Source organism: Ostrea edulis, chromosome 4 (genome assembly GCF_947568905.1).
Source record: "Ostrea edulis chromosome 4, xbOstEdul1.1, whole genome shotgun sequence".
NCBI classification, from domain to species: Eukaryota; Metazoa; Mollusca; class Bivalvia; order Ostreida; family Ostreidae; genus Ostrea; species Ostrea edulis.
The window spans coordinates 54,559,027-54,568,074 of NC_079167.1; the positions used below are offsets into that span (position 1 = coordinate 54,559,027).

The 9,048-nt window shown below is 35.2% G+C and overlaps 2 protein-coding genes across 2 annotated transcripts; one reads left to right on the forward strand and one right to left on the reverse strand.

The window, feature by feature from the left end:
• Positions 1-212: 212 nt before the first annotated feature.
• Positions 213-5,418, reverse strand: LOC125669300 (probable 60S ribosomal protein L37-A). The gene is made up of 4 exons (XM_048903769.2): positions 5,317-5,418; positions 4,005-4,140; positions 2,293-2,377; positions 213-312 (listed from the first exon to the last, which is right to left on the reverse strand). Exons 1-4 carry the CDS (start codon positions 5,416-5,418, stop codon positions 231-233), a joined length of 405 nt encoding a protein of 134 aa, XP_048759726.1. The 3' UTR covers positions 213-230.
• Positions 5,419-5,535: 117 nt separating this feature from the next.
• LOC125669289 (F-box only protein 4-like) lies at positions 5,536-8,646 on the forward strand. Its single transcript, XM_048903752.2, has 6 exons — positions 5,536-5,793; positions 5,912-6,123; positions 6,273-6,496; positions 6,905-7,150; positions 7,315-7,481; positions 7,618-8,646. The coding sequence occupies exons 1-6, from the start codon at positions 5,536-5,538 to the stop codon at positions 7,696-7,698; spliced, it is 1,188 nt and encodes a 395-aa protein (XP_048759709.2). The 3' UTR covers positions 7,699-8,646.
• The last annotated feature ends 402 nt before the right edge of the window (positions 8,647-9,048 follow it).

Genomic DNA, 9,048 nt, shown 5'->3' on the forward strand with positions numbered 1-9,048 from the left:
TGAGTCTGCAGATTGTCTTGCAGGAGGATAATTAGCAATGTGCACTACTTTACTCCCTGTGATTATAAGATGCATACTAGTTCCAAGTTACTATGTATACAGTAGGGTACAATGTACAAGACAATGTTTTGTTGATTGTTATTCTTCCATTTTATAATGAAAGCCTCTGAGTAAAAAACTGAGTCGGTCAAAAATCATAACACTAACGAGGGTTACTTCCTCCCAAGTATTTATTTAGTTGCTACAGTTGAAGAGGGTGCAGCTGCTGCACGCTTTCTGGGTTTGGGAGTTGTTCCTTCTCTGAATCCATTCCTGAAATATAAATTTAAAGACAATGATTAATTTGAAGCATTTCTTGAAGGACTGCAATTTATAGATCATTTTTCTGAACAAGCATCGTGAAAGCTAGCTGCACAATTGAGGCCCTTTTCAGAAAAAAATGATGCACAGAAAATATTGTGCTATGAACTCCCTGGTATATCCGAATTTTTTATCCATGTCAGAGAGCTCTAGTTCTGCAGCTAAATGCAAGCAGTGCTTTTTCTATGGAAATTAAGTACAGTTAGACATGTTCATAATGAACACTTTCATAATGAATTCACACTTATTGCAAAGTCATATGTAACTACATGTTAATACTGTAGGTCTTGTAACTTTTATCTTGAAAACAATACCAAATGTACTGCCACAAAATAACAATAGGACCATGTGCCACAACACTCATTGGAATCACTTTGGTCCTGCAATTTTCCAATTATTTTAATTTTTTACCTACTTTAATCCTTTGACAAATTTTAACCCCCTACCTTGCCCAATGAGGTTATGATTTAAAACAAACTTGAACCTACACAACATGGGGATGCTTCAATGTCATTCAATATGACTTTTAAATGTGGTCTTGCTGTCCTAGATAAGATTTTCTAAAGGTTTTCAAGATTTTCTACCATATAATCATGAATCATACAGGGTTTAAAACTAACTTCAAACCTTTGGTAGCCATGTGGGTTACTGAATCTTGCAATTCTAAGGGTCCACATCAAAATTAGTCACCCACAAATTTCAACACCTTTTACTTGAAAAGTATTTTCATGTTTTGTTATGCTGTTTAGTTTATTAACATGCAACCGGCAACAATCGGAACCCTGTGACATTTGATGGCATTACAGAAAAGAGTATTACAGTGAAAAGAGGACGGAAGTTCTTGGAACCATGGACGACCAATCCACCACAACACTATACCACATGCCCCTAATGAGCATGTTTCCTAGCCCTTTACCCGAAGGAGAGGTATCAAGTATAAACTCACAATACAAATAAGTCATACCCAATTCCGCATTTTCTTGTCACGGTCAATTGGTCTTCCATGATCTTTTTGTCTTATCACAATCACTGTGATACTCTTTTCTGTCTGTATTTTTTTTTGTTGGTTTCTTGGGTTCACTGACCCCATTTATAAATCGCCACATTGTCGGGTGGGTTGGGGTGAGGTGGGGAAGGGTAATAATAAAAGGTGTTCTAGTCAGTGGGCAACTAAATTTTGATGTGGACCGGGCATAGCCCCATCCTACTTCCTGGGCTTGATTTGAACAAGCTTGAATTACAACCATTCAGGGCACTGTTAACGGTTTTAAAGTTTCCCCCAATATACTCCCATATAAAACTTTCTATCCCCCCCCTCCCAGTTCAACTAATCATTGCTCTATTGTTCTCAAAAGAAGATTTTTTCTATATATACACCATATAAATATTTAATCCCTTATAGTGACTCTGTCCTACCCCTAAGATCCATGATTTGAACAATGTTGAATCTCCAATAATTATGCCATAAGGAAGCACTTAAATTTTGTTTATTCTGGTCCAGTGGTTCCATTCTTTAAACAATTTGAATCTCTAATAATTAAGGAATATTTTAGTCTTTTCTGGTTCAGTGGTTCTTTAGAAAATATTTAAAAGATATCACCATATTTTCACTATTTTTTTTTAAATTATCTCCCTTTGGAAAGGGGTGTGGCCCTTCATTTCAACAACTTACATCCCCCACACCCAAGGACTTTTAATATGGCAAATTTAGTTGAAATTGGTTCTATGGTTCTGGAAAGTTGAAAATGTTTAAAATTTCAGATCAGAAAACTCTCGAGTCAACAACTAAAGGAAAACACAGACAACAACAAAATTGATTGTTTTTGAAAGGGATGATATTTAGACCTAACTTGATTGTAGAAAAATCTCTGTAAACAGATGGTCAAATGAAGTTTGACTTAAGCACAAGTTATCACATAATTAATGAATTACCTGAATTTCCTTTGCACTGTTTTCAGGTACCTCATTCTACCTGTACCAGTTGTCCTCCTTCGTTTGGCCTTCTCACTCCATTCAACTACAAAATATTAAACAATAAGTAACAAACAACTCAAAGATTAGTTCTGGTATACTGCATTAGGAAATACATTTTGACAAAACTTCTACTAAATGCAGATGAAAAATGTGCGAGGGATGATATAGCTGTTTTGGAGGGCATTATAACTATTTCTGGTGTGATATCACCATTCCCAGTGTGATATAGCAGTTTTCTGGACATAACGTGACAAATATCAAATTTGTGACATGTAGCAAAAATCGAATACAAAAATGTTTTGTATATAGTATCACCCACGGTTTGATTTAAATTCAATGAGTTGTGTGTAATCTATTCCTGAGCCTTGGCGATAGGAAACACACAAGTTGAATATAAATCATATCAAACCCCAAGAGATTCTTTTTTTTCATAATAGCATGTTAACCCCCCCCCCCCCCCCCCCCCCCCCCCCCCTCCTCCCAGTTATAAATGTACGTTAATGTATTGTTCGGGATTTTGCTTCCTGACATTTTGTAAACAAATTACGTAAAACTGAAGTTTGTTTTATGATGTCACAAACAGAGTAGGAAAATATTGTGTAATAATGAAAATTTAAGCAATGGATAAAGGAGTACACTGTCACATGTGATATATATATATAATATATATATATCTTATATAAACATCTAATGACAAAACTCATTTTCACTGCACAAGCCATTTCCCCTACTATAATGTGAAACACATCAGTAGTACAGTCTATGCGAAAGACATCGGACCGTCGGACCTGACCAATGTGCAGTGCCTTAGGTCCGACGCCTCAGTGTCCGGTTTTGAACTTTACTATTTTGATGCGGAGTCATTTAAATGTTTGTTATAAGTAAAAAATAGCACACAAATCCAAATAAATGAATGTGATTAAAACCGCATGGACTGTCTAAAGTATTATACGGGAGGGATCCCTGGTATAGTATTACTAGTATAATAAATAAGATTCCCTTGGTTTTGCATTTTCACGTGTTTCACTTTTTTACATTAGGTTTTTCGATCTGACAAAATTTGGTTCGATCCGGTGTGTTCATTGATTACACAGGACCGAATGTCCTGTGTGGTCTAAAAAACTTTTGCATAAACTGGTAGTATGTACACAAAGGGTACTTTGTGTGACCTCAAGTAAATTACCAATTGGGAAACACTAACACCCCCCCCCCCCCCCCCCCGATTTCAACAAAGTGGAACCAGGTCAAAGATTTTGGTGTCAATGAAAATCTTAGATTCCGAGGACACAAAATTAATATGCAAAATGGGACATAAAACCTGTTTTCAAGATCAAAGATTTCTTGAGGTTGATAGTTCAATACACAAAGAAAACCTAACTTTTTGAGATTGGATACAAACCATTACAAGTTGTATGTATTGAGATTGGATGTAAACCATTATAAGTTATATGTATTGAGATTGGATACAAACCATTAAGAGTTATATGTATTGAGATTGCATATTAACCAGTTACCACTATGAGTTATATGTATTCATGTATGTAATTTATAAAATCTAATCCCAAGGCAAACAAAATTCATTTTACATGTATAGCCACATTCTACATCTCCATCATCTGAAGTTGAACACATTTTATTTGTACATTCAATGACATGTTAAATTGACTTACAGTGCCTCCTCTTGGGGCTGGGATATCCACAAGCTGCACATGTCTTCTTCTGGATATGGTAAGACCGTCGTCCACACCGCCGACAGGCAGTGTGGGTTTTATTATGACGTTTACCAAAGCTGGATGTTCCCTTAGTCTGAAATAAACAAGAGATACCGTCGTCACATTACTTCAGTGGATGCAAATGTATGCAATGCCTTCTTAAGTTCTTAATCTATATATGCCTACATGGCAATAATTTCACACACATGCAACTTCCTACAGTTATCGTCCTTTGATTTGAAAAAATTAACGTAGTTTATGACCTCAAAATATATTAGCATGATTGAGGATTTTATGTTTTGATTTATTTCATTTGATTAAAAAAAAATGTGAAAGAATTAATAGCATTTTATAAATTTTTTTAACTTGAAAATTATTGGAATACTAAAATGTCAGGCCAGGACTGGCAGGTGTGAATGTGACGTATTGCAATGGGTCCTCGGTAAAGTCAATGTTTACACAGAATCAATTATTGGATACTGACAGCATTAAAGAAGGGTTAGGAGGCAATTTCAGTTGGCAAATGTTGTTAGAGATAAATACTGACTAGTTCTTTTCATTGCGCAGCGGTTCAAAGCAAAATCCTCGATTTCTCCAAAACAGCGTTTCATGCCTGTTCGTTATGCTAATGCATTTTACCCATGGCTTGGTCAATCAAGTGCATTTTAATGACTTTATTAATAAAATTTCGAACACCAATGCTCAAGACTTGACAAAAGTATGCAGTTTATACAAATTAACAGGTGTACATACAATATATGTATGCATTGAATACATGCTAAGACGAGTTCACGAAAAACAAGTTGGGATAAAATATCTTAGTGGATGTAGTTCAGCAATCATCAGCCGTTGCCTGGTTGCCGGTAACCTATCGACATATATAACACGAGGAAAGCAATCGTGCAACTTATGAAAGGGGGGGGGGGGGGGGGGTCTCTTCGTTACCCGATCTCCAATAGTGATACTTCAATAGATATATACTTAAGATTTCTTGGCTTACAATTCAGCGTTCCTGGTAACTTTCTTATACAGTGTTGAATATTCCGTAATAATGCAAACAATTTTAAATGACCGAAAAACCAAAACAAACTTCAATCACGCTTCTTTACAATTAAGTTTCTTCTTGTGTTCGTGATTAAATCGGTCGATATATCATATCTAGGTTAATATAGAACTTTATTTTTCTAAAAAATTGTTCAAAATATCACACTGTTGCACAACGACATTGATGACAACCGATTTTCATTCACAACATAACGTCTTCTCTCACCATCTCTATCCAGCGGAAGGGAAAAAAGACCGAAGCCTCGTTCTGAACAAGTGAACCGGAAGTGTAACTTGCATGGAGAATACGTAAACAAATACCTGTCATCCGCCACGTTGGAGGTTAATACGTCAGTGGATTTCCGTATAATAATGTGGAACCGTAGAGAAACAAGTATTTTGACTCTTTGCTGTTGCACAGAAAGTATTGTTGATATTCAAAACAATGGCTGCTGATATTATAGTTCCTATCATTGTGGATCAACCTGTTACTCGAGAAAGATTAATACTCCCATTGGATACTGTTGACGAAACATTATTATATACATTTAAGACATTGATAAAGAAATATAAGAAGCAGATGGGTGATACTAATGACGTTTGCATTGTCTCTGGGGGACTTCAACAGTACCTCAACAAACAGAAGAAATCTGGTGCGGAGGAAATCAAGGCTAAAAATGGATTAACTTTCAATGATTTGCCGGTAAGTTATCATGAATTGCAAATTACAAACAGAATGATAATTTTCTAAATTAGGGTTACTGTTATCAAGGTTAACAAAATTTTATGTAGACTTCTCAGACTCTTCTGTTATTTTGTAGGTTTATGTAAAGCTTCAGATATTTTCAAATTTGGATGCCATTCAGTTGTGCCGAATATCAAGAGTGTGTCAAGAATGGTATAGCTTAACATCTGACAATCTTCTATGGGGCAATGTATTAGACAGAGACATTCGTTTTTGGAATGTGATCGGACATAGGACTAATCCAGGACTGTACATTGAGGTACAGTCTGAATGGAGCAACAAAGAAATGCAAGTATTCATGTCCATCAATTTGACTCCAATACCCAGTACTATCAAATTGTACAGAATGCAAAATTACAGTTTAACATACTCATTTTGTACTAGCAGTGTAATATAATGGCATGCATGTAACCATTAGCTTTTTTCTTCTTCCCCAGATACCTACGTTGTTCACCACAAATTAATCATCTTATGCATGAAGACAATGCAATATTTAGCAGTTTTACCAATATGATTCGTTCCTTTTTACCTAAAAAGACTCCTAAGATTGCAATGTTTGGACCTGGTTTGGAATCGGACACCAGTGCAATTGTTAGAAACATGCTGTACGAGCAATCACAGCAACTGGAAAGAGTAGGGCTTGTTCCTGGGCAGTGTGATGGTACCTATTACTACATGTGTATTATTAATCTATAAAGATAATTACTGCGTACAATTGTATATAATCTATGAAGATAATTACGTACTGTACCAAGTGTTTAATTTAAGGAAGTTTTCCTCCAGTGTCCCTCAAATGCATTGAAAACAAATTTGTCCTACTTCAAACTTATTCATTGGTACCCTAGAGAGATATAAGTAAATTAATTTAAATTCTCCCAGATTTTGGCAAAAAAACAATAGGTGCAAAAAAATGTTCCAATGTACAATATTTTTGCCAACTTATTTTTGAAAGTTTCTTGAGGGAAAAAAATCAACCATGGGTGACATTGTTTATTCTATACCTGATATCTGTAATCTGTGCCTGGTATATATCCGTATTCTGTACCTGGTATTTATCTGTCTTCCACAGGAGTAGGTTCAGGTTGGTGTCTGAAGATGCAGAATGGACAAGTCTTCCAGCTATCAGTGTTGTACTCAGCTTCAAAGAAAGTTCGTTTAGAGAGGCGGAATAGGCTTCAGAATAACAGTCTGTTGGAGGTGCGGACAGACCAGGATGGAGTGGAAACGGTGGAACTCAAGCCAGCGGTTAGAGATTTCTGTCGCACTGTGGATGCCTTTATCTATGTTGTGGATGCATCCCAAGGAAATAGCTTTGGTGAGACCTGAAACAATTTCATCAAATCAAACTGGAATATATTGGCCAGGAATCAATTTCAAATGATGGATGTAAATTCTTTAACTTTAGGAAGGCTTTATTGTTTGCATACAAAGACTTTATATCATTTCTTTGCATAATTGTTTTGGAAATACATTTAATAGTGAAAGAGGACAAGGCTGAATTGTTTGCCATGGTGAATGAGAGATGGTCAGCTACTCATGTCCCCATCTTGGTACTGTCCTGCATTCCCAACAGTCAGCATCAGAGAGTTCCTTGTGTAGATGTTGTCAAAGCATTAGAAATCTCAGCCATTAATAGACCCTGGCAGGTAATCAACATACCACTACATGTACCCATAATTTCTTGATATTTCTAGTGATCCAGCTATCAAAGCTGTCGAAGTGAAATCAGAAGTTAATTACAGTGTATCTACATTTAGATCATTTTCTTCCTTTGATTTCCAGGTACATGATGTTGAAGCAGAGACTCTAAAGGGCATTATTCCAAGCATTCAGTGGTTAGTGAAACAGTCACAAAGACGATGATCTTCATCTAACAATTGTCCCCAATTCCTGATGTGTGGTCTTTACACACTTATGTGCCTTGGTGATCTCCCACGGTGTGTTTCCGGTAAACACATCAACCCGCACACTCAACTGAAATACTCCCTGAACTATTCAAGGATAGACCACACTTGTGATCAGCAGTTTTGCTGTATCCATCTTTTCACAAGATTGTGATTTGTTATATACACTTAGAAACAGAATTATTTGTAAACATTATAAATATTTATAGTTAATATGAAACAGTGATGGTTTGAGGAATTAGCTTCTCTGTATGTACATGTATCTTGGGATGACCTAAAAAGCAACACATTACATTATTATATCTAGCTTCAACAAACTTCTAACATGTTTGCTTACGCCAATTTTTTTTTTATTTCAAGGTTTACAATCTTCCTATATGTACCAACATTTTTGGTTTTTAGAACAGGAAAAAGAGATTTTTTTTACTTTATCATATTTGATTTTGAAATGCTGTTATTGAATCTTAATTTCATTTCCTCCTTCTATGAAATTTCATTATTTTTGTGTTCATAAACCTATAAATAAGAAAAAGTAATCAATGATTTACCATTATCACTCAAATTTTAAGCTTTTGTGTTTTTTACTCATTTTAAAAATTAAATACAATCTAAACCATCTAATGAAATGTAAACAAAGTGCATGAAGTACTTGAAATGTGAGACATGTAAAAATCTCAACCAAAACGTAAACAATCTAATTAGAATTAGATCCGCTCACCTATGATCGCTTACACAAAAGCGATCCTAGGTGAACAAATCCAAGGATCTAATTTTAATTGGACTGAAAAAGAACCTAGTTATGAACACATATATATACTGATAAAATCTCAACCTCTCTAATCATTATTCCCACCAATGTATAATACAATTTTGTACTCATGAAATAAATATATATATTTTTTACAACTTATGTCAAGCTGTTTACATTCAACATTTCAGTTTGTGTACAGTATTACTTATGCTGAGTATTATGTAAAATGCTGAACAGACAACCTATGAACTACATGTATATATTAAAGATGGAATGTGTGAAACACTAATATCTTATAAATCTGAAAATGATTAAAGATCTACCCTTGAAGTGTAATGACCATTATGGTAGGTAAAGATTTTTCTTGCCTATTCAGAATAAACTTCTGACAGATGACTAGGGATATCTACAACTTGACCAGGCTGCTTATTTTTTTGATTATCAGGTAAAAGATTCTCTAGTCAACCATAAAAGAAAATTTACCTCATTTCTGTCCTTCGGAGATGTGATCTCATGGCGTGAAAACATTTCCAACTGACTTGATAAATATCACATACG

Coding starts and splice junctions, on each gene's coding strand:
- LOC125669300 (XM_048903769.2), bottom strand. CDS start 5,418: ATGACAGGTATTTGTTTACGTATTCTCCATGCAAGTTACACTTCCGGT. Junction 2,378..4,004: donor CAGCCCCAAGAGGAGGCACT/GTAAGTCAATTT, acceptor AATATTTTGTAG/TTGAATGGAGTGAGAAGGCC. Junction 313..2,292: donor ACAGTGCAAAGGAAATTCAG/GTAATTCATTAA, acceptor TTTATATTTCAG/GAATGGATTCAGAGAAGGAA.
- LOC125669289 (XM_048903752.2), top strand. CDS start 5,536: ATGGCTGCTGATATTATAGTTCCTATCATTGTGGATCAACCTGTTACT. Junction 6,124..6,272: donor GAATGGAGCAACAAAGAAAT/GCAAGTATTCAT, acceptor CTTCTTCCCCAG/ATACCTACGTTGTTCACCAC. Junction 7,482..7,617: donor CCATTAATAGACCCTGGCAG/GTAATCAACATA, acceptor TTTGATTTCCAG/GTACATGATGTTGAAGCAGA.